The sequence below is a fragment of the Stegostoma tigrinum genome, chromosome 5 (assembly GCF_030684315.1).
Source record: "Stegostoma tigrinum isolate sSteTig4 chromosome 5, sSteTig4.hap1, whole genome shotgun sequence".
Classification (NCBI taxonomy): domain Eukaryota; kingdom Metazoa; phylum Chordata; class Chondrichthyes; order Orectolobiformes; family Stegostomatidae; genus Stegostoma; species Stegostoma tigrinum.
The window spans coordinates 122,871,225-122,896,826 of NC_081358.1; the positions used below are offsets into that span (position 1 = coordinate 122,871,225).

General features: G+C 42.5%; 1 protein-coding gene across 2 annotated transcripts in view; it reads right to left on the reverse strand.

The window, feature by feature from the left end:
- The window catches only part of mep1ba (meprin A subunit beta a), a 39,536-nt gene extending 16,053 nt beyond the window's left edge, over positions 1-23,483 (reverse strand). Inside the window, exons 1-8 of one of the 2 annotated variants that reach the window (XM_048528439.2) lie at positions 23,361-23,483; positions 15,281-15,299; positions 10,569-10,619; positions 9,703-9,746; positions 9,512-9,590; positions 7,266-7,383; positions 522-700; positions 200-418 (exon numbers count right to left, since the gene is read on the reverse strand). In XM_048528439.2, coding sequence (XP_048384396.1) covers positions 200-418; positions 522-700; positions 7,266-7,383; positions 9,512-9,590; positions 9,703-9,746; positions 10,569-10,619; positions 15,281-15,299; positions 23,361-23,426 — 775 coding nt within the window. In that variant the 5' untranslated portion in view covers positions 23,427-23,483. The remainder of the gene's footprint in view (positions 1-199; positions 419-521; positions 701-7,265; positions 7,384-9,511; positions 9,591-9,702; positions 9,747-10,568; positions 10,620-15,280; positions 15,300-23,360) is intronic. The other variant, XM_048528440.2, reaches the window with a different exon arrangement.
- Between the last annotated feature and the right edge of the window lie 2,119 nt (positions 23,484-25,602).

Below are 25,602 nucleotides of genomic sequence, written 5' to 3' on the forward strand. Positions count from 1 at the left end.
AATCCATGTGTGACATTTGGATTCCCGTTCTCGCAACACAACCGTGACATTTTATTCACTGCGTTGTGGATAATTGGTGATTGCTTGTAACCTGACCTGGTGAAATCTCAGTCTTTGCACTTCTAATTTGCTTTAGATTTTGTTAACTGACTGCAAATTCCAAATGCACTCTATTACGTCCAAAACCACTGGAACTTACTGCAGTTGTAGAGTCGGTTGAGTTTCTGAACGTCATAATCGCTGAAGTCTAACCGTTGTCCAATCACGTTATCGAATTCTGCAATCTTGGTGATGATTGTTGGTTCAGTGCCGTTATTAAATGCTGTGGAACTGTAGTGCATCACTGAGGTGTAGTCATAGGGTATGTTGAGGTCACTGCTTTCCTTGTCATTATATTTATTGAAATTGTGTTCTTTACCTGAGTCAAAAGCAACAAAAGGATTCATGAAGAAATTGTCTTGTATCAGCAGTGACAACCTTGCTCTTCCTGACTGTCTCGGGGTACAATCGTCACTCTTTACCATTTTCAATCCTGTCCCAGACTATGGTGACATAGTCATCACGATCAGCTCGTGACTGCTCATGCCAGAATCCCAGGGCGTGAAGGAATTCATGTTCGATGGTCCCCATTCTTTCACATCCCTCACCAATGGACAGTTCCTGCCGACCTTCCTGTTGGTTCCCTACAAAGGACCAGCACCTGAAAAATTCATGAATTCTTTGTGTTAAATGTGCTCCTCTTGCAGACGACCAATGCTGGGCGGGGAGGTTTGTTGTGAGGCAAATGCAGAAATGCTCAAGTGCGATTTGGACAAGTTGAGTGCATGTTAGGATGAAGTATAATGTGGATACATGTCAAGGCTGTCCACTTTGGTAGCAAAATCAGAAGGCAGAATATCTAGGATATTGCTCTTCTGATGCTGCTTGGCCTGCAGTGTTCATCCAGCTCTACACCTTGTTACCTCAGATTCTCCAGCATTTGCAGTTGCTGCTATCTCAGGCAGAATATCTAACTGGCAATAGTTTGGGAAAAGAGGAGGTGCAATGAGACCTGGCTGTCCTCATACACCAGACGCTGAAAGTAAACAGGTATGTGAAGAAGGCAAATGGTATTTTGGCCTTCACAGCAAGAGGATTCGAGTACAGGAGTAGAAATGTCTTGCTACAATTGTATAGCACCTTGGTGAGACCTCACCTGCAGTATTGTGTGCTGTTTTGGACTCCCCATCTGAGGAAGAATGATCTTGCTATGAAGGGAGTGTGGCAAAGGTTTACCAGACTGATGCCTGGGATGTTGGAACATGAAGAGAGACCCGATTGGTTAGGAATTTATTCACTGGAGTTTAGAGGAATGTCTGGGGAGATCTAATAGAAACTAATAAAATTCTAGCAGGATGAGATGGGGGTAAATCCAGGAAGGGTATTCCCGATGACAGAGGAGTCCAAAACCACAGGGGTCACAGTTTAATGATATAGGGGAAGGCAATTAAGACTGAGATGAGGAGAAATGCCTTTGCCCAGAGAATGTTGAGCTTGTGGAATGCCCTGCCACACAAAGTGGTTGAGGGAAAAATATTGAATATTTTCAAGAAGGTGATGTATGCAGGGCTAAATGGATCAAAGGATATGGGGAGAAAGTGGGAACAGGGACTGAGTTGGTGATGAGCCATGATCATGCATCACGGTGGAGCAGGCTTAGAGGGGCTGAATGGCCTTCTCCTGCTCCTATTTTCTATGTTTCTGTTCCTTAACGTGTAACAAAAGAAGGGTAGAGTACCAAAAATGAATGGCCAGCTTAACCAGGCATTTGATAGACCCTGAGGAACTAAGCACTTTGGTTCCACATCTTTTGTTCCTGCATTTTGTGGTGTAAAACTGGTGGTGACATTTCCTCTTTGCAATTTCTGCAATTGCGTCCAGCCCACCATGGTGCTTCATACTTTCAGAACTTCTAAGCACTCCTGATTTTAATCACTCCACCACTGTGGCTGTGCCTTCAGCTATTCTGCCCTAAGCTCTAGAATTCAATCACTCAGCTCCTTCAACTCTCTCTCCTTTAAGACACTTCCTGCCTACCTCTTCAGCCAAGCTTTTAAAATGTTGTCCTGATCTATCCTCAATGTGGCTCAATGTCGACTGTCGTTCTTGAGCAGTATTTGGGACAATTTATCTAATTGTTACTGTTGTCTGTATCACATTCTTCGGTTTGGTACAATCAGTGGCAAGACACTTAATGTTCTGGCCAAGATAACAAAGTGTGGAGCTGGATGAACACAGCCAGCCAAGCAGTATCTCAGGAGCACAAATGCTGACGTTTCGGGCCGAGATCCTTCATCTCTTGAAGGGTCTAGGCCCGAAACGTCAGCTTTTGTGCTCCTGAGATGCTGCTTGGCCTGCTGTGTTCATCCAGCTCCACATTTTGTTATCTTGGACTCTCTAGCATCTGCAGTTCCCATTATCTCTAACGTGCTGGCCAATGGTGTTTTCAGTGCAGGCACTGGGGGTGATTTTGGGCAGAGTGATGGGAGTTGGCTGAATGAGGGGCATGGTACTCTCTTTCTGGAGCTGTGAAGAGGAAACCTGTTAGACTCAAAATATTAACTCTGTTTCTCTCTCCACAAGTGCAGCTAGAACTGCTGAGCTTCTCCAGCATTCCCTGTTTTTTAAGTTAAGAATCCATCCACCTCTCTCTCAAAACTAATAAACAACCCCTCCTCCATCACTCTCTGAGTCCAAATTCACACAACCCTCTGAGAGAAAAGATTTCTCTGCATCACTGTTCTGAAAAGGTCAACCCCAAATTGAAAACTATTGCCTCATATTTCCGGATGGAGCCCACAGCCACATTATCACTGTTTAGGATCTTATACACTTCAGTCAATTCACCCCGTAGTGTTCACCACTCCAGCAGAAAGAAGCCCAGATTTTCCAAACTATCCTGACTGTAAGAAACATTGGGATGTCACCTTAGTAGAAGGTGCTACCTCAATGAAAGTCTTTCTTCTTGCTTGAAGACCACAAGAACACAACAACTAGAAGCAGGAGTAGGCCTTTCAGCCCTTCAAGCTTGCTCCACCATTTTATACGATCAAGGCTGATCTCATCTTGGCCTCAACTCCACCTTCCTGCCCACTCTCCATAACCCTTCATCCCACTATGATATGAAATTCTATCTATCTCCTCCTTGAATTTATTCAGTGTCCCAGCATCTACAGTTGCTTTGTGTTAGAACATTCCACAGATTCGTGACCCTTTGAGAGAAGTAATTCCTCCTTACATAGGTAGACATAGAGGACACGCTGCAGACAGTGACCCAGAAAGATAAATTATATCTAGAGCAGCTTTCATGATATCTAGATGACCCAAAGCACTTAATAGCCAATGAAGTATTTTTTGACCATTAGTTGCTCTTCTAAAGCAGGAAATGCAATAGCCATGTTGCACACAACAAGCTCCCATAAACAGCAATGTTTTAATAAATACATTATTTTAATTTTCAGGTGTTGATGGGGAGGGGCTGACTATCCGGAAGGGCATCTTCTGCAAAATAATGCTATAGGATCCTTTAAATCTATCAGCTAGGAGATGGATTTAATATTTCAGGCCCATAGACATTTACAGACAGGAGGCCATTCAGCCCAGAGTGACTGCACCAGCTAACAAAGATCTACTAATTCCATTTTCCAGCTCTTGGTCCATAGCCCTGGAGGCTGTACCAACAGAAGTGAATATACAATTATTACCTCAATGTAACAAGATTTTCTGACTCAATCATCCTTTCAGGAAGACAGCTCCAACAGTACAGCAATCTCTTATTACTATGCTGGGAGGGTTCAGTCTGTTATGCACTCAATTCAGTGATTTTTTTGACTCAGTGGTGAGAGTGCTACAAAATGTGCTACAGCTATGATTAGTTAGCTTTTTTGGGGGGTGTTATTGGCTGTCATTGGACTATTGGACACCGGAACGCCTTGCTTTTCTGTAATTTGTTCTGTAGGGTCTTTCAGTTCCATCCAAATGATTGGAACAGGAGACCAAAGCTCAGCACTGCATCTCTCATGGCAAGGAGCACTTGCACCAATGCAACAACTTTTGTAGGTCAGTCCAGAACTGGTCATTGAAAACGTCAAATGGAAGGTTAAAATGATAATACTGTAGTGAAACTACTCCTGACTTTATAATATCTTCAGAGAAGACTTCTGTTGTCGAATAAAGGGGAAACAATTAAATCATTGTAAACTGGAAGCAGCAAAATTATTGATTGGGCTGTGTTCATAAGACCATAAAGCCATTCAGCCCCTTGAGAAATAATGGGAACTGCAGATGCTGGAGAATCCGCGATAACAAAGTGTGGAGCTGGATGAACACAGCAGGCCAAGCAGCATCTTAGGAGCACAAAAGCTGACGTTTCAGGCCTAGACCCTTCATCAGAAGGGTCTAGGCCCGAAACGTCAGCTTTTGTGCTCCTAAGATGCTATTCAGCCCCTTGAGTCTGTTCTGTCATTCAATAGGACCATGCCTAATCCGAAATTCCACTTTCCTGCCCTTTCCCTCTAATCCTTGATGCCTTGATTGAACAAGAATCTAACTATATATGTATCCGTCTGTCTATCTTTCTATCTATCTACCTATCTATCTCAGTCTTAAATGTACACAAGGACTCTGCCTGCACAGCTCTCTGTGGCAACACTCGAGGAGAAGAAATTCTTCCTCATCTCAGTCAGAAATTGGTGCCCCTTTATTTTGGGACGGCGCCGTCTGGTCTGAGATGCTCCAGTGAGGGGAAACATCCTCTCAGCACTGACCTTCGTCAAGCACCTTAAGAATCCTATATGTTTCAATGAGATCACTCCTCATCCTTCTAAGCTCTAGTGAGTAGCATCCCAACTTGTTTAGTTTTTGCAAAATTAAATGCACTGGTTAAATGTTTGTAAGGGAACATGGGGCCAAGAAGAAGCCATTCAGCCCCTTCACCCTGTCCCACTATTCATGGTCAATCTGTGACCTAACTCCTGAAGCCCACTTGTGTCCCATAAGCCTTAATACCTTTGGCTAACCAAACAATTTGCAACTGATTCAGCATGAATTACTTTCTGTTCCAAACTTTTACCATCTTTTGTGTGTCAGCGAGATAGTTTTCTTTAGATTTTGAAGGCATCAAGGGGAGAAAGTGTGATCAGAGGTCCAGCCATGATCATATTGACTGGTCAAGGGTGCTTGAAGGGCCGAATGGCCTACTCCTATTCCTAGTTTCTATGTTTCTATGAAATCTTTCCTCATTTCCCTCCTAAAAGAGCTGCATCTAATAAGTTGTGGGCTCCATTAGAAATAACCACGAAAACCCCAAATCAAATAGTCCTTTCACCTTCAAAGTTCCAATGCCAAATATCTTCCCTAAGGTGAATTGCTCATGGAAACTCCAGGTGTGGTTTCACTCCGGCGTTGTACAGTTCGATTCCTCTTTTTCAGAAAATCAAGTACTGCTGTACTGCAGTTCTTGCCAAGTCAGGAACAGGGTGGTGGAGGGCAGAATCCTTTGAGGCATTCAGGAGGGGTTACTGGATGGCTATTTAGCTAGAAATAGAGGCCAAGTATATGGGGGAAAAGGCAGGAACCCAGCTCCAGGTAATGATGCTTGTTTGGAGAGCCAGTGCTGACACGACGGGCCATATGGCCCCCTTCCATGCTGTAACATTCTGTGATTCTGAATGGTTGGAAATGTGAAGATGAAGAAAAGATTTGATTGAGGTTTTCGAAGTCGTGGGGAGCTCCAGATGGAGCGACTAGGGAGAAAATGTTCCCACTCATAAATGGATTGAGAACCAATGGAAGGTGAGCAAAACTTTTTCCACTCAGTGAGTATTTATGATCTGGAATGCTCTGCCTGGAAGTGTGGTGGAGACGGGTTCAATTGGGACATTCAAGAGGGCATTGTCACCATTTAAATAAGCATCCTATGTGTATGGTTACAGGGAAATGCAGGAGATCAGGAGAAAGGTAACATGCTAGAGATCTGGTGCAGCTACGATGGGCTGAACAGACTCTTTGTGCACCTTAACAGCTCTGTCATTCCATGAAGCTTGACTTGAACTCACTTGTATTCAAGTCCTCGGTATATAAGGGACAGCATTCCTTCGGCCTCTTCGATAACTTTCAGTACCCATTCACAGATGAACAAAACAGGTGAAGCCACATATTTTCGTGGACTTCCATTAATCTTATTATGCCGCCAGTTAGAAATTCCCCCGTTTTATCCTTTTTAAGCCAAAATTGGATGATCCCATATTTTGCCTACACTGAAATCCATTTGCCACCATTTTGACTATTCATGTAGTGCAGTGAAATTTCCTTGAAATTTTCTGCAATTAAAACTTACAATTAAATCAGCTTGCACATGAGAAATGTAATGATCCAATGGCTTTAAGAGGTGTATTTTGACCTGGTTTCTTTTAAGAGAGAGATTGAATGAGAGGTACCAAGCAGTCTTTGAACACCTAAACAATTTGTGAGGCCTTTTTTTAAGTGTTGGAACAATAGGAGCAGCCTGGCTGGGTGTGGCCAGCTCTCACAGACCAGGATTTCTAGGTTCTTTTTAGCTTTTAGATTCAGCAGAAGCTGCTTGAATCTTGAAGAAGAAGAAACTATTTCTCCCCCTTTCGTGGTAACACTTAGAAGCTAGGGTTTCTCTTCTTACCATGGGCATTGCATGTGAGAAAATCTGATTTCTGAATTTGCCTTTTTGCCAAAGCGAGTTTTTATGGGATGCTACTATATTGGAATAGTTAATTAGTAACAGTTTCTGTATCTATCATTCAGTTAAGTTATCCAACAGAGTTAAGTTATTTTCAGGTCTTCTTTCTTTTGTTGTATTTTAACTATAATGTTTGAGTAAATTGTGTTTTGCTTAATGTCGAGTAATTTGACCAGTCATACTGCATCTGAACACAGCTTTTTACATTTATTTTTAAAATAAGAAAACATTAGGGGCTCGGCTACTTTCTTAAAATATCTTGAGGAGGTCTGGTCTGGTTGATAACAGGACAGAATGCTGATAAACTGCCTCTTTGTGCATGATTTGCAAAGTTGGAGTCATTTGGTTTTCAATCCCTTTTTTTAAGGCAAGGGTATGTTTGAGGAATCAAGTGCTTAAAAGTTGAGAGAACCCACTCAAGTCAAGCACACTGGAGGAAGAAGAGGAACAGTGTGAGTCTAGTTGAAGGGGTGCACCAGTATCAGAGGCAAGACTTGAGAGGAAACACCCTTACCCGCTGCCTTTCAATACAGAGATGTAGTTTTCTTCCCCCATCCAAGGCTTAAAGTCAATGCAGGATTTGAGGCGGTACTGTTCAAATGCTTTTAGGATCATACCTTTAGCGTTTACGTCTGCAAGAAAAAAAATTATTACTGGATGAGTTGCCGTCACATAATCATACCATCATATGTCTGAGAACAGCCCAGAAACTGAACTGAACTAGTTATTTAATACTGTGGCTGCAAAAGCAGGATAGAAGGTCAGAATCCTGCAGTAGGTACCACACCTCCTGATTCCTCAAAGCTTGTCCACCATCTACAAGGCACAAGTCCAGAATGTGTTGGAATAGTCCAACAGCCCTCAAGAAGCTTCACACCACCCAGGACAAAGCATCCGGTTGACTGACACTACACCCACTGTCCTCATCACCACCACTCGGTAGCAGCGGTATGGCAACCCTCCAGAGGAAGAAATTCTTCCTCATTTTAGTCTGAAATTGGTGCCCCGTTATTCTGGGACTACACCGTCTGATCCTAGACTCTCTCATGAGGGGAAACATCCTCTCAGCATTGACCCTTGTTAAGCCCCTTCAGAATCCTATATGTTTCAATGAGATCACTTCTCATTCTTCTAAACTCAAGTGAGTAGCATCCCAACTTGTTTAGTTTTAGCAAAATTAAGTGCACTGATTAAATGTTTGTAGGGGAACATGGGACCAAGAAGAAGTCATTCAGCCCCTTCACCCTGTTTCACTACTCATGGTCAATCTGTGATCTAACTCTTGAAGCCCACTTTTGTCCCATAAGCCCATGTCCCATTAGCAGTGTGTGCCAGTTTCTTCATTCTCTCCTTTTGCTCCAGTTGCTTTAATTGTAACTTAATTGCAACTGTATATCACCTGAGTCCAATGTTTTACTCCCCAAAGTACCAGAGCTCTTTTGTCTTTCATCTAAACCCAATTGCCTTGCGAGTACTTTAATTATCTCTGCCTTTGTTAGCTCTGCCAAGCAATGTGACCTCCAGTTTAAATGCCAAGTCAAGCAACCTTGCCTTTGAAATTTCCTTTAAGACTGCTGGGGACAACTCTGCCAGCTGCAAGAAGTATTTTGCCATTTCCAGTGCTATATCATAAATACAATCGAGAATGTGGTGTTTTCCTTCAATTGTGCTAGTTAGTAATACCACACCCAGATCGTCGTTGCTTCTGTCTCCAACCTAATACTCAGTGAGCCCCAAACTTCAACATGCTCACTGGGGTAGTGTGTTGGAAATACAACCCCACTATTCCCAGGGTTATCACAAAAGTTAAAGAATTTAAGGTGTACAGATTATTCCCCAATTTACCAGTCTTCATACTCAGGTTCACAGAAAGCACGGACCAGCTTTCAGCACTTAACAATACTGCCTATGTATTATAATGAAATAGACTCTCGCTGCAGTTATAAACCACTATGTACAGTTGTCACCCACAGAGAATGGTTTCAGATGTTGGTGATTGACAGAGATCAGGGGGTGCCAGTTGGGTTCATGTGGGTGCGTGCTCTGACTTTTAACTATCCAACACTTGCTAGAATGCGAAACTGCACATCCCTGAGACAAGGTGACATCAACTTTCTTCCCATCATCGACGTCATGTCGGGACTGGGAAGATTCCACCTTTGGTTGCTAATACTGAAGCAAACTGATTTTTTTAAAAAATTCCATCACAGGGTGAGGGCATCGCTACCTGGGCCAGATTTATTACCCACCTTTAATTGCCCAGAGAGCATTGCTATGGGTCCGGAGTCATATGTAGGCCAAGCTGGGTAAGGATGACAGATTTCCTCCCCGAAAGGACATTGGTGAACCAGATGGGGTTTTCCAACAACAGATTCATGGCCATCATTAGACTCTTAATTCCAGATTGTTACTGAATTCAGATTCCACCATCTGCTGCGGTGAGATTCAAAACTGAGTCTTCTGGACATTACCTGGGGCTATAGTTGAGCAATAGTACCACATTACCTCCCCTGTTAATGGAATTTAAATTGCACCAGTCGCTGTAGTGGGAACTGGATCGATGTTGCAACGGAGAGTGAGATAAGTAACCTAATATGACCAGTAAGTGTGAACTATCTGCTAGATGCTAATTTTAGCTGTTGCCTGCCTCCATTCCATCCCAAGCACTTCTGAAAGTCCTCATTGTCCCAAAATTAAGACATCCAGAGAAACACAAATTTAGATGGTAAGAAATTCAAGTTGATATGTATCATTACTTACTTAAATTATCTTCCAGATAATATGGAATTGTTTTTGGCCATCTGTATTTGTCACCCATGATGGAGCTTCTGTCAATCATCTGGGAGCAAAAGAGAGCGAGACCATGGGACTGTGAACGTACATGTAACACAGGACATGCATCTGAAGGAATGCATCTGATGTTTGACTGAACCTTTGGCTAGAAAGCTTACCTTGACAATTTTGATGTCCCCTTCTTCAAGATTCAAACCTAGGTCTGCAAGAGGCAAAACATAAAGTTTGAGGGATTGGAGAAGGCACAAACTGATATGGCAGAACAAATCGAGAACTCTGTGAGGCTTTAACTATCAGGAAGGATTGGAAAGAGATGACTGTAAAGTGGACGACAGAGCTTGTGAGGGTAGATGTTGGGAAGATGTTTCCCGTTGTGGGTCACTTCAACACCATGAAATTGAGAATAATCAGTTGCATTTACAATAGGGAATTCAGGAAGAACACCTTTACCCTGAGAGTGGGAAGAACTTGCTGCTACACAGAGTGGATGAGCACGGTGAAAATGTTTTTAGGAAGAAGCTAGATTGACACAGAAGTGAGAATTGAACAGGCGACATTTTGAGAAGGTGAAATACACGGAATAAATATTGGCACAGACCAGATGGGTCAAATGATTGTGCAGATTCAACGTAATCCAACATAAAATTAGGTCATGCATCAGGGTATACTCATCAAAAATAAAAGGTGATGTACTTTTCTTTAAAAAAAATGAAGAAGTAATCTCAAGTCAGTAGGGACATTGCACTACGTCTGGGTGTCACCAAATGTAGTGGGAAGCGCAATGCTGCCTGCAGTCGGCCAGCCTACAATGCAGACCAGGCTGAACAAGCACGTGTGCCTCACTGATTGTACAGACAGGGAAGAAAATGTTGCAATGTGCCACAGATGAGAAGTCAAGATCAATTAAACATCTTCCACCCTAAACAAAATTGCTGGACTCATAACATTGCACTGTCATTATTGTACTGCCCCACAAAGTAACTGAAAGATTGATTTCAATAGATAGAAAATAAATCCAAGTTACCTTCATTTATTTCAAATATGTCCTGATCTAATCCAGCATCAACATCCACTTCTAAGAAGAAATGAAAATAAATTTTAATCAATGATCTTTTTCATAAAGGTTAAGAATATTATGTTCGGTACATAGAATAACGCAATGCAAGAGAGGGCCATTCAGTCTCTCAGGCCTATGCCAGATCTTTGAGAAAGCTGTCCAATTTGACCCAATGTCCTTGCTGTTTCCCCATGACCCGGATATTTTTTTCTCTCATCAGGCATTTATCCATTTTCATTTGGAAAATTCTTGTTTTTCTTTGCTCCTGTCTGGCAACAGAAATTATTTTGGCTTGTTTTTCTGTCTGCTGCAACAGATTCCTGACTTCAACAGGCAGCTCTGTGGTGGGGAAGGGGTTGGCATGCTGGTAATGTTACTGGATTGGTGATCCAGATATAATCCAGGCTAATAATCCGGGGGCATTGGTGGTGGGTGGTGAAATTTGGATTCAATAAAAAAAGGTCTAGAATTAATAGCCATCTGGATTACATTGAGTTCACTATGTCCTTTAGGGAAGAAAATCCAGGGAGACCGCTGTGCCTAGCCGAAGGGATGCCTCCTTGGGTCCGTGCTGAGCCTGAGAGCCTGAGTCTACGCTGAGGCCTGGTGTTCAGGATATCACCAAGAGCAAAGAAGAGAGAAATAAAAACACAAAAGAGTAGAAAAAAGAAAAAGAGACAGACTGAGTGGACAAATTCCAACTGAAGCGTCCTACCCCATGACCATCTTGGATCTATCTGTGGGTTGGAAGGACTGTTGTTCTGAACTTTTTATTTCTCTATTGTTAATTTGTCATATGATCTGTAAATCTGGTCTTTTTATTTCTTTAGTTTTCTAGTTTTATTTTTCGTAAGAATTTGTCAGAAAGAATTTGCACCTTCTGTGAATGGTGGCTTATAAACTTTTCACTGCACTCATTTGAGTACCTGTGACAATGCAGCTAATTCAATTCAATTCAAATTCTATCATCCTTACCTGTTCTGTGCTTGACTCTTAACTGGTGTCTGCAATAGGTGAAAAAGGCACTAAATTCAAAGGTAATTTGTGATGGGCAGTCTCAGTTTGAATTTGTTTTGTTGTTCTAACAGAATGTTTGTTCCCAACACAAATAAAGTCACCATGATCCATCTACAAGTCAGGTCAGCATAGCATTACATTTTAAGCTAGTTGTAAGGACCAGGGAAACACAGCAACAGTTATAATCTGACTGTGTATTTCTTTGCAAATTGGTGCCTGAAAGTGTCTACACAGGTACAGTGCGACATTAAAATTGTATTTACTGGTCATCAGATGGAAGGTGAGGCAGGCAAGACAACGTTTTTGTTGCTCATCCCTAACTGCTCTTGGATTGAGTGGCTTGCTCAGCCTTTTCAGGGGGTAATGAAGCATCGCTGTGGGTCTGGAATCACATGTTGGCCAGACCAAGTAAGATTGGCAGATTTCTTTCCCCAAAGGACATCGGTGAACATTCAGAACAGTTAATGATCTATTCCAGACAGAGCAATTGAATTCAAATTGAACCGTGAGATTTGAAGCCAAGCCCTCAGAGCCCTGGGTTACTAGCCCAATGGCATGCAAGCCCCAGGCAATGCACTCATGGATAGTACTGTTACCAAACCAAAAACTGATGTGTAAGCAAACTAGATAATGTAAAATCTTCCTATCTGTTCTAAGCTGCAACTGAATGTAAATTCACATTGCACAATGAAGCAGGATAGCAGCAGTGCCGTATGGCAGTAGTGCAGTTTACAATAAGAGAACAAGGCAAATGCCCTGCTGAATATTATTGGAATTATATTGTGAGCTGGAGGGCAATGAACGAACAATCTGTTTTCAACTGGTGAACAGATTTCCTTTATCTAGTATGCCCTGATGATTCAGAAATTTTCTCATTACTAATAAATTGCATCTTGATGACAGTCCAGCATGAAACCATTCAGTCAAATTTGCTAGCCTGTTGCCATATCTTTTGGCCCTGGTATACCTGTGTACAAATGATTAAAAGCTTGATCAAAGGGGTTGATTTTGAAGGCAGGTCACAAAAGAGGAGAAAGAGAGAGATGGGAATGGGGAGAAGGAACAGCTACCTATCGGAGAATAATGAAAGTTGGAGATGCACAAGACTGACCATAAGGACAAGTAAAAATTATGTCACACTAATGTCTGGCAATGACCATCTCCAATAAGAGACAATCTAATCATTGCCCCCTGACATTCAAAGACATTGCCTCCACTGAAACCCCCAACACCGACATCGTGGGACACTGCCACTGATCAGAAATAGAACTGGACTAGCCATATAAATAATGTGGTTACAGGACAGTCAGAATCCTTCAGTGAGTATCTCACCCCCTGACTTCCCAAAGTTGACCCACTATCTACAAGGCACAACTCAGGAGTGTGATGGGAATCTCCCCACTTGCCTAGATGGGTGCAGCTCCAACAACATTCAAGAAATTTGACACCAACTCAGACAAGCAGCCCACTTTATTGGCACTACATCCACAAATACCCACTCCTTCCACCACCAACGCTCAGTCGCAGCAGGGTATACTATCTACAAGATGCACTGCAGAAATTCACCAAAGATCCTCAGACAGCACCTTCCAAACCCACGACCGCTTCCATCCAGAAGGACAAGGGTAGCAGATACATGGGAACACCACTACCTTCAAGTTCCTCTCCAAGCCATTAACCATCCTGATTTGGAAATATATCACCGTTCCTTCACTGTCGCTGGGTCACAATCCTGGAATTCCTCTCTAACAGCATTGTAGGTGCACCCACAGCACATGGACAGCAGCAGTTCAAGAAGGCAGCTCACCACCACCTTGTCAAGGGCAACTAGGGACGGGCAATAAATGTTAGCCCAAACAGTGATGTCAACATCCCATGAATGAAAATAAAAATCACCCTCTCTGGTTTCTCCAGTGATGCGCAGAGCACACAACCTGACAACAGGACTGAAAGTTATTTATAGTGCCTCTGTATGGAAAAATCAGGCATGGTCTTAGGAAATGGCATGATGGGCTAAATGGGCTGAATGGCCAACTCTTGTGCTTTTTTCTGTTTATCTAATACAAATCTCTGAAGCTAAGTAATTGCCCCCTCAGTTGCTGAGTGTAAGGATGTTATTACGTCAGGGATTATGGATGGTAATTCTGCATCACTGTTGTAGGGTTTAATTAATCCATTTGCGACCCCCCAACCGCCGTTGTGCACCAGTCTTGAAGTTTTCTAATCTGAGCATATTCTGAGAAAAGCACCAACAAAATCTACATTGAGAGCAGTAAACTCCATACAGCACCATGTAGCTCTGATCTTTGAAGAATTATTGACCTAATTGTTCCCGAGGGGTTAAAAAGACAAGGTGACCTCACTGAGTGACGATGCTTGATGATGCTGAAGGTATTTTGGGATGATTGGGATCTAAGGAAAGCCTCAGTCAACAACTTAGCTGTTCTCAACACAAAAAGCAGAAATTGCTGGAAAAGCTCAGCATCTGTGGAAAGACATCAGGGTTAACGTTTTGGGTCAAGAGACCCTACTTCAGAACTTTCAGTTTCCATCTTAGGTCTTCTGATTATCGAAATTCAATGTGACTTGATTGAAGGCCCCAATGGTAAATAAACTAGAATATTGACATTAATATCCCAAAACAGCCCCACTATCATTCTAGATAACAAGATGTGGAGCTGGATGAACACAGCAGGCCAAGCAGCATCTTAGGAGCAGGAAAGCTGATGTTTTGGGCCTAGGCCCTTCATCGGAGAGGAGTCTAGGCCCGAAACATCAGCCTTCCTGCTCTTCTGCTGCTGCTTGGCCTGCTGTGTTCATCCAGCTCTAACCTTGTTATCTCAGATTCTCCAGCATCTGCAGTTCCCATTATCTCTGATCCAAATTCCTTCTGATATGCTGCACTTCAATAGTATTTAATTGATGGTAAACTACATGAGGAGGTTCTGAAGTAAATTCAATATGCTAGACTAAAACTATTAAATTTAATTAGTATCAAAGTTCAATGGCAATTATGTAATATCATAAAGGTAATTGAAAAAGTCTTTCTCTTTCAATGTACAAATGCAAGGAAACAGCAATATTTGGTTACAACAACCATGTGCATTTATATATTGCCGTTCATGCAGTAGACTATCCAATGGCCTCCCACAAGAGTGTCGTATGACAGAATTGGATAAACAGCCGTGAAAGAAGGCTTTACAAGATGGCTGAAAGCTCAGTCAACAAGGAAGAATTTGAGGAGCATCTTAATGGATGAGAGAGAGATGTCAAGAGGTTTGAGGATTAGAGATTGCAAACCTTGTGGCACAGGACCGACATTAGAGTGGTTAAAATTGCAGATGTGCAAAAGGCTGGAACTAGACGAGTACAGATATCTCAGAAGGTTGTAGAGCTGGAAGATATTACAAAGACAAAGTGAAGGGATTTGGAAAGAAGAATGAGAATTAAAAATTCAAGGCACTGGCGGAGTGCCTGAAAATTCAGAAATTAAGATTCAGTAGAACAGTTGGATGGAACTGTTTACACAAAGATCGATGGAATGGACGATGCAAGAGGGCTCAAGATGTAACTTGACCAAAGAGAAACACAGAATTCATGAAATATATTTTGTTATTGCCTCAAATAGCTTGACTTTTACCAACAAATGAACTCAAACTTACCAATCACTTGTGGTGTTGGCTGGTGAAAACATAAAGGAAATTACAAATTAGAAAATGTTCTATTCTGTCAATGACAGATGCCATAAAGGATGTAGCAACAAACTTATAAACACATCATAAAATCAAACAGACTTAGTACGGCTTCATGAAGGAAAAATCATGTCTGACACATTTACTCATATTCTTTTAGGAGATAACAAGCAAGTATAGATACAGAGGAAGCAGAGGAGGTAATACATTTCAATTTTCAGAAGGTGTTTAAAAAGCTACTACACATTATGCTACTTAGTACAATGAAAGCCCATGGTGTTGGAGGTGGTATATGATGGATAGAGGACTGACTGACTAATAGAAGGCAAAGTGGAAGGTTTTCAGAATGGCAATATGTGGTGGTGTGCCACAGGTTTCAGTGCTTGGGCCAATACTTGTCATACATTAATGACCTGGCTGAGGGAAGCGAATATATGATAGACACATTTAATGAAAAGAAAAGACATTGGTGGGGAGGCAGGAGGTGAAGATGGCTCAAAGAGGAATATATTCAGATTAAAGGAATGAGCAAAAACTTGGAAGATTGGGTATAAAATGGAAAAATGTGAGGGTATGCATTTTGGCAGGAAGAATAGAAGATTTGAATATTATTCAAATTATGAAAAACTGAAAGGAGAGGTGATGGTCTAATTGTATTATCACTCAACTCCTAATCAAGAAACTCAACTCTTACCAATTTTTATTGATGCACTATAGAGAGCATCCTATCGGGGTGCATGACAGCTTGGTATGGTAACAGCTGTTCCCAAGACTGCAAGAGCCTATGGAGAGTTGTGAACACAGCCCAATCCATCGCACAAAACAACCTTCCATCCATTGACTCCGTCTATACTTCCTGCTGCATCAGGAAAGCAATTGACATAATCTAAGACTCCCTCCCACCCGAGTTATACTGTCTTCCACCCTCTTCCATCGGCAGAAAATACAAACGTTTGTATAACATACACAAAAGACTCAGGAATAGCTTCTTCCCCTCCGTTATCAGACTTTTGAATGGACGTCGTAAATCCTAATGTTGATCTTTGTCTGCTCTTTTGCAGCAGCTGTAATGTTGTGCACTGTGTTCTGTTACACTGATGCGTTGGTACAGAACGATCCACCTGTAACGCACCTAAGACAACACTCTTCACTGTACCTCAGTACACGTGACAGTAATAAATCAAATAAATCAATGTTCTGGGGCCTCAGGTTCAAACTGTCAGGACTGGTGGTGGAATTTGGACTTAAAAACCTCCTAATGACTGCAATTCATTGTTGATCGTCAGAAAAACCCATCTGATTCAGTGATGTACTTCAGCGAAGGAAGTCTGCCACTCTCACCTGGCCTGGTCGACGCGTGACTCCACGGCAATGTGGATGATCCTCATTTGCCCTCTGAAATAGCCTAGCAAGTCATTTAGTTGTATCAATCACGACATAATCTCAAAGAAATGAAACCAGAAGGATCACCTGGCACGACCTAGACACCAGGACAGTGGCAGAAACAACCCTATCTATCCTACAAAGTCCTCCTCACTGACATATGGGAGTTAGAGGCCAAAACTGGGAGAGCTGCCTCACAGACTAGCCAAGCAAGAGCCTGACATTGTCATACTCACAGAATCATACCTGACTGACAATGTCCCAGACACCACCTTCCCCATCCCTGGATACGTCCTGTCCCACTGGCAGGACAGACCCAGCAGAGGGAGCGGCACAGTGGGGTACAGTTGGAAGGGAGTTACCCTGGGAGTCCCCAGCATATATTCTGGATCTCATGAGGTCTTGTGGCTTCAGGTTAAACATGGGCAAGGAAACCTCTGCTGATAATCACATACTGTCCTCCCTCAGCTGATGAATTGATATTCCTTCATGTTGAACAACACTTGGAGGAAACACTGAGAATGGTAAGGGCACAAAATGCACCCTGGGTGGGGGATTTCAAAGTGCACCAACAAGAGTGGATCAGCAGCAGGACCACTGATCGAGCTGGTCAGTTCCTATGGGACATAGCTGCTGGACTGGGTCTGCAGCAGGTGGTGAGGGAACCAACAAGAGGGAGAAACATAACTGACCTCATCCTTCCCAATCTGCCAGTTGCAGGTGCATCTGTCCATGACAGTATCGGTAAGGGTGACCATCGCACAGTCCTTGTGGAGACAAAGCCCCACCTTCACATTGAGAACAACCTCCTTCGTGTTGTGTGGCACTATCACCGTGCTCAATGGGACAGACTTCACACAGATCTAGCAACTCAAGACTGGCATCCATGAGGTGCTGAGGGCCATCAACAGCAGCAGAATTGTACTCCAGCACCACAATCTATAACCTCATGGCCCGGCATATCCCCCACTCAACTATTACCATCAAGCCAGGGGGTCAACCCTGGTTCAATGGAGACTGCAGGAGGGCATGCCAGGAGCAGCACCAGGCATACCTAAAAATGTGGTGAAAACCTGGTGAAGCCACCAAACAGGACTATCTGCATTCCAAACTGCATAAGTAGCAAAAGATAGAAAGAGCTAAGTGATCCCACAACCAATGGATGAGATCTAAGCTCTGCAGTCCTGCCACATTCAGTCATGAATGGTGGTGAATGGTTAGAACAGCTCACTGGAGGAGGAGGCTCCACAAATATCCCCATCCTCAATGATGGAGGAGCCCAGCACACCAAAACAATTAATCAGACTGAAGCTTTTGCAGCAATCTTCATGATCCATCTCAACCTCCTCCTTTGGCCCATAGTGTTACAGACCCCAGTCTTCAGACAATACGGTAAAATTCCATTCACTCCATGTGATACCAAGAATCGGTTGGAGACACTGGACACTGCGAAGGCTATGGTCCCTGACAACATTCCGGAAATAGTACTGAAGACTTGTGCTCCAGAAGTTGCCGCTCCCCCAGACAAGCTGTTCCAGTACAGTTACCACACCAGCAGCTACCCATAAATGCAGTAAATTGCCCAGGTATGTTCTGTACACAAAAAGCAGGACAGATCCAACCCAATCAATTACTGCCCCATCAGTCTCCTCTTGATCATCAGTAAAGTGATGGGAGGTGTCAGTAACAGCGCTATAAAGCAGCACCTGCTCAGAAATGACCCACTCAGTGACGCCCTGTTGGGTTCCACCAGGGCCACTGAGCTCCTGGCCCCATTACAGCCTTGGCTCGAACATGGACAAAAGAACTGAATTCCAGAGGTGAGGTGAGAGTGGCAGCCCTTGACATCAAAGCTGCATTTGAGTGATCAAGGAGATCTAGCAAAACTGGAATCAATGGGTATCAGGGAGCAAACTCTGCAGTGATTTGAGTCATACCTGGCATATCTGGTGGTTGTTGGAGGTCAATCATCTCAGCTCCAGGACATCTCTGCAGGAGTTCCTCAGGGGAGTGTCCTAGGCCCAACCATCTTCAACTCCTTCATTACTGACCTTCCCAACTCATAAGATCAGAAGTGGGGATGTTCGCTGACGATTGCACAATGTTCAGCACCATTCGTGATTGCTCAGATACTGAAGCAGTTCACATTCAAATGCAACAAGATCTGGACAATTTCCAGGCTTGGGCTGACAAGTGGCAAGTGACACTCACACCACACAAATGCCAGGCTATGACTATCACCAATAAGAGACAATTTAACCACCGGCCCTTGACATTCAATGATGTTGCCATTGCTGATTCCCCCACTATCAACATACCAGGGGCTATTATTGACAAGAAACTCAACTGGACTCAACACATTAATACAGTGGTTGCAAGAGCAGGTCAGAAAGTAGAAATACTGCAGCGAGTAACTCATCTGCTGACTTCCAAAACCTGCCCACCATCTACCAGGCACAAGTCAGGAGTGTGATGGAATATTCCCCACTTGCCTAGATGGGTGCAGCCCCAACAATACTCAAGAAGCTTGACACCACCATCCAGAAAAAAACAGTCCACTTGATTGGTACCACATCCACAAACATCCACTCCCTCCACCACCGACGCTCAGTAACAGCAGTGTGTACTATCTACAAGATGCACTGCAGAAATTCATCAAAGATCCTCAGACTGCACCTTCCAAACACATGACCACTTCCATCTGGAAGGACAAGGGCAGCAGACACATGGGAAAACCACCATCTGCCAGTTCCCCTCCAAACTACTCACCATCCTGACTTGGAAATATATTGCCGTTCCTTCAGTGTTGCTGGGTCAAAATCCTGGAATTCCCTCCCTCAGGGCATTATGGGCCTACTCACAGCACATGGACTGCAGTGGCTCAAAAAGGCAGCTCACTACCACTTTTGTTCCCAAGGGCAACTAGGGATGGGCAATAACTGATGCCCATGTCCCACAAATGAATTTAAAAATTGCATAAGTCACAAAAAAGCTAGCATCCAGTTTCAGCAAGTAATAGAGAAGGCAAATCAAATGAAGTATAAGAATAGGAAGGTCTTCTTAAAACTATACAAGGCACTACTCAGAGCACAGCAAGAATACTGTCAACAATGTTGGGCTCCTTATCTACGGAAATATAGATTGGCATTGAAGGCAGACGAGAGAAGGTTGATAATGGGTATGGAGGGTTTTTTTTATGAGGACAGGTTGAGTAGGCTGGACCTGTGCTCATTGGAGAGGAAAGAGAGGAAATCTTTTTGAAACATATAACATTCTCGGGGACTTGACAGAAACCTTGCTTCGTTTTGTGGGGACATCCATGCTGAAAGTGAATTATTTCAGAATAATGGGTCACTCTTTTAAGACAAAGATGAGGAGGAATTTCTCGTCGCAGGATAGGGAATCTATGGAATTCTTTATCACAGAGGGTTGTCGAGGCTGGATCACTAAATATATTCAAGGCTGAGATAAACAGATTTTAACCAGCAAGAGGATCAAGAGCTAAGGGGGAAAGGCAGGAAATAAAGCTGAGAATGATCAGATCAGTCACGATCTCGTTGACTGGCAGAGCAGGCTCAATGGGTTGAATGGCCTAACTGCATCCTATGATCTTATCATTGTAGAGACATAGAATTAAAACAAATCAGAAAGAGGCCAATTGTTCAAGTGAGTCCATGTCAACAACAAGAGGTTGGTACTTTCCACAATACAAACCCAATTAATGAAATTGCTTATTTCAAATGAGATTTATAAATCTGAGAGAAATATATTAACTGTACATTCTCTAAGTGAGTTTTAATTTCTGAGTTGGGGACAAAGATTCATAAACAAAGAGTGCTGGAGAAACTCAGTGGGCCTGGCAGCATCTGTGGAGAGAGAAACAGAATTAACATTTTGAATCCAGTGACCCTTCATCATAAACTCCAGATGCTGCCAGACCTGCTGTATTTTTCCAGGGTTCGCTGCTTTTTTTTTGCAGATTTCCCGCATTTGCAGTTCTTTATGTTTATTGGAGACACATTCATGTTGTTTTTATCAAAGAAAGACATCATTTCCCCAATTGTAGATTCAAACCACAATCTTCTTTAACGTGCCAAACTTATTGTTTAGGCTATTATGCAGAATACTTTTTATTCTCCAAACTACTAATTCTTAATGATTAACAATAGAAATTTGCATATTTTTTGTAAAAAAAAAATTTTTAAATGTGGCTGTATTATCTTTGAGTGACTTGCTCATTTTTTTAATAATCAGAATCCCCTCAGTGCAGGAAGAAGCAATTCAGCCCAATGAGTCTGCACCAATCCTCTGAAAAACATCCCACCCAGACCTCACCCCGGTCCATCCCCATAACCCCAATAGGTTTTCTACCATGGCTAATCCATCCAGCCTACACATTTCTGGACACTACAGGCTGATTTACTTTTTTAAGCATGGCCAATCCACCTTACTTGCATCAGGAAGACAACCAATATAATCGAAGACTCCCTCCCACTCCAGTTCTCCTCTCTTCCACCCTCCTCCATCAGGCAGAGAATACAAAAGTTTGTGTAACACATACGACTGACTCAGGAACAGCTTTTTCCCCTCCCCCCGATTATCAGACTTTTGATTGGACTTCTCAAATCCTAATGTTGATCTTTCTCTGCACTTTTGCAGTAGCTGTAACATTGTATCTTGCACTGTGTTCTGTTACACTGATGCATTTGTATAGAACGATCCACCTAAGACAACACTCTTCACTGTGCCTCAGTACATGTGACAGTAGTAAACTCATGCCCGGGGGACCCAGGTTTGGGATGTGGGAGGAAACCAGAACGCCCAGAGGAAAGCCAAGCAGACACAGACAAAACATGCAAACTCCACATAGACAGGTGCCCAAGGGTGGAATTGAACCCAGGTCCTTGGTACTATGGGGCAGCAGGGCTAACCACTGAGCCACCAAGCTGCCTGAGCTCCCTTCTTTCAAAGTATGTTGGCATTACTGGAAAAGGCAAACTCCCTTGGACTCAGAATGCAGTAGAGTTATCAGGAGGGTCAGGGTCTCCTTAAATGTTCACTCCATCCAAGACAATTGTCTGCTAATCTTTCTTATCATACAGAGACCAGAACCAGGCAGACTCTTTGATTGACCATAGTGCATCAAACACCTATTTGTAAATCTGGGGAAATCCAAATTTTCAGTCACTTTTTTTTAGAAGAATTGCTTCCTGATGTACTCCCTCAACAGCCTCGCTCTGATTACAAAGCTTTTTCCCTTGTTTTTTGGACCATCACCTATCAGGGGAAATCATTTCTGACTATTGTTGCGAAGTGGGGTATTTGTAGATTGGAAGGTAAGATGTTAGAATTTGATGTTTGTAAAATGATAGGAGGGAAGAATGTGTGGTCCTTTTAAACGATGAAGTGTTTTTTAGGCTTAGAGATTTTAAAAGAAAGTCTCCAGGCAGCAGCAGATATACAGAGAGTTCTTGAAATTGAAACATTGTATCAAAAAGCTATACTTTGCGCAGGCAAAGCAACATTTTTACTAAGACAAAATGTTTTTGAATTTAGCTGATTAATTTAAACCAGACTCTGCATACCAAAACCCAATTAAAAGTAAATCTGAAGGTTTTGACAACCTAGGACTAATCCCATTGTCACAAATTAATAGGGCATCAAGGGTATAAAAAAGAGGGCATTTGAAAATCAGGGTGAGAGTTGACTGTCAGCTACCAAAAGAACAGCTCTCAGCTATAAAAGAAAGAATCATTGCCTCTCACAGATTTCTCTAAGCTCTTCTAAAACCAGCATCTAAACTAAAGGTAGAGTAGCACTCTTAGCCAATATTCCTGACACAAGAATTTGAAGAAGGAAGGCAGTTCTGACTGGAGGACAGCAGAGAAGACAAAGAACATTCCAGAAGACTTAATCTGATTGTAATTTTGAGAGATTAAGTTTTTTTTTATTAATTTGATTTATATAATTGGGATTTGTGTCTATTTGAACGGCATACCTTTCAAATTTTGTTTTATTCAGAAGTAGATAGTAGTTAAGGGGGAATCGCTTGGTTTCCTGGTCGCTCTGATTTTTTTTCACAATAATGTTAGATAAATAAATTGTTACTGGCTGATTATAGAGTGAATGAAAGGATTTTATTTTATTTAACCACTCCTTTATAACAGATTGGGAGGCAAGTGGCAGGTTATACCACTTTTCATACTTCTTCATAACAGATTATGAGGCAAGGCAAGTCGCTATGGGTGTTTCCGTTTTAGTCACTGGGAAGGGTGATGTGGTCAACCTTTGCTTCACAATACATTTGACCCTATCCATTCCTATAAACCTTATAAACACCTCAAATAGACAAACTATTAATCTTCCAGAAACTTAAACAGAAATTGCTGGCAAAGCTCAGCGGGTCTGGCAGCATCTGTGCAGAGAGATGTTTCGGGTCAAGTGACGCTTCAAAGACTGGTTACAAGTTTGGGCTATGCAACCTGTCCCTATAATTTAGCACATTTTTTGCCCCAGATGCAACAATAACTTTTTGCACGAAAAATCAATAATCATCACGTTACTGAGACAAAATGCTTTTGAGTTTTACAAAGATATGAACATTAGTCACCTTTGATTAATCATTGCAAGGAGAGAAAGGTAATTATTATTTCTCTTGTTAACTTACCAAAGCAAATGTAACAGTTGAGACCGTGGCAAAGCACAAACAAAAGTAGAACAAGCTGGAAGCCATGCTGACTGAGGTGTATCTATCTCTGTGCGCTTTGGGACTTTAGTACACGACTTGTTAGTTTGCACAAGGACTTTGACACTCAAATGCTTTGACAGCAGAAAAGTGACAGAGGGAGATTGCCAGACTTCTCTCAGGAAAGGGAATGTTGGTGAACTTGTGCACTTGTCTCACATAATTAAATCAGGGAAATATTCACATATGTTGCAAACAATCCGAATACTGAGAATCACATTTGGGGCAGCTGTCAAAGATGACTATGTTCATGACAATTTCTGATAATATCATTTTGCATTTGGGTTTCCAGTCTGAGTTCATTGTTTTTAATTTACAATCTCTTCCACAAACATTAGTACTGGCATTATCTGTTTGGGCCCTGAAACGATAATGGGAAAAGTGTGCTGTAAAAGACCATTGAGATATATTACAAGACAGGTATCAATTATTGTCTCTTTTTTATTCTTCCATGGACTAGTCATGTAAGTACAGTGGCTAACAAGAGCAAACCAGAGGAGTAACTAACCTCCTGACTCCCCAAAAACCTGTCCACCAGCTACAAGTCAGGAGTGTGATGGAATACTCCCCACTTGCCTGGATGGTTGCAGCTCTAACAACACTCAAGAAGCTCAACACCATCCAGGACAAAGCAGCCGCTTGATTGACACCACATCCACAAACATCCCACTCCCTCCACCACCGACACTCAGTAACAGCAATGTGTACCATTTACAAGATGCATTGCAGAAATTCACCAAAGATCTTTAGAAAGCACCTTCCAAACCCACAATCACTTCCATCCTGAAGGACAAAGTCAGCAGATACGTGGGAACACTGCCAACTGCAAGTTCTCCTCCAAGCCACTCACCATCCTGATGTGGAAATATATCACCATATCTACAGTGTCACTGGATTAAAATCCTGGAATTCCCTCCCAAATGGCATTGTGGGTCAATGGACTGCAGTAGTTCAAGAAGCCAGCCTCACCACCACCTTCTCAAGGGCAGCTAGGCATGGGCAACAAAAGCTGGTGTAGCCAGCAATGTCCACCAATGGACACTGCGCAACAATCACCAGACAGGAACGTTCCCTCCCTATTGGGGAACACTTCAGGGGTCATGGACATTCAGTCTCCAATCTTTAGGCAAGTGTCCTCCAATGCAGCCTTTGAAATACACAGCAACGCAGAATCACCGAGCAGAAACTGATAGCCAAGTTCGGTGCCCATGAAGATAGCCTTAACTGGGACCATGGGCTCATGCCGCGGTACATGTGACCCCACCACACTGTTCTGCATCTGTAAAACCTTCCTTACAGTCCTGTTTTGACACCATCACCTTGATAACTAGTTATAGTCTTTACCTTAACTAATTTGTACAGTTTTGGATTCCTCGTTACTTTGGTTAGACCCTCAGCATGCGACTCTTACATTTATCATATTATTCTAGCTGGTTTGGATTGGCTGCAGCACCACCTTATTTTAAATTTTGTTTAACTATCTTGCTGTCTCAATTAATCTATTTACTGGCCTTCCCTTCACTTGCTATTCAGCTGTGGACACTTTACTCACACCATCTGACACTTTTGATCACCTGCAGAGATTAATTATTCAACCTATCAACACTCCACTCACAACATTTGTACATTCTTTTCATATCTCTGCCCATTGATCTCACTGCCTGTAAATTCTGTGCCTGTGTGCTTCTCTCGCACTTCACCTGATGAGAAAGCCCAGCTCCAAAAGCTTGTGATTTCACATAAACCTGTTGGACTATAATCTGGTGTTGTGTGGCTTCTGACCTTGTTCACATTTTTAAACTTCACTTGTGAGAGATGAACATCACTGCCTGGGTCTAATTAACTATTCAGAGGGTGTGGTAAAGCCACTTTGTTGAACTGCTGAAGTCTTTGTACTACAGGTAGGACTTCAATTCCCTTAGAGAGGGAATTCCAGGATTTTGGCCCAGAAACACTAAAGGAATGGCAATTCTTTCCAAGTCAGAATGGAAGGAAACTTGCAGACAATGGTGTACCCATGGATCTGCTGCCCTTGTCCTTCTAAGGTTATGGGTTTGAAAAGTGCTATTGGAGGTGAGTTGTTGCATATATCTTGGTCATTATGTATATTGCTGCCACTGTGCAGTGGTTCTAAAAGTTGAAGTTAATAGATGTGGTGCCAGTC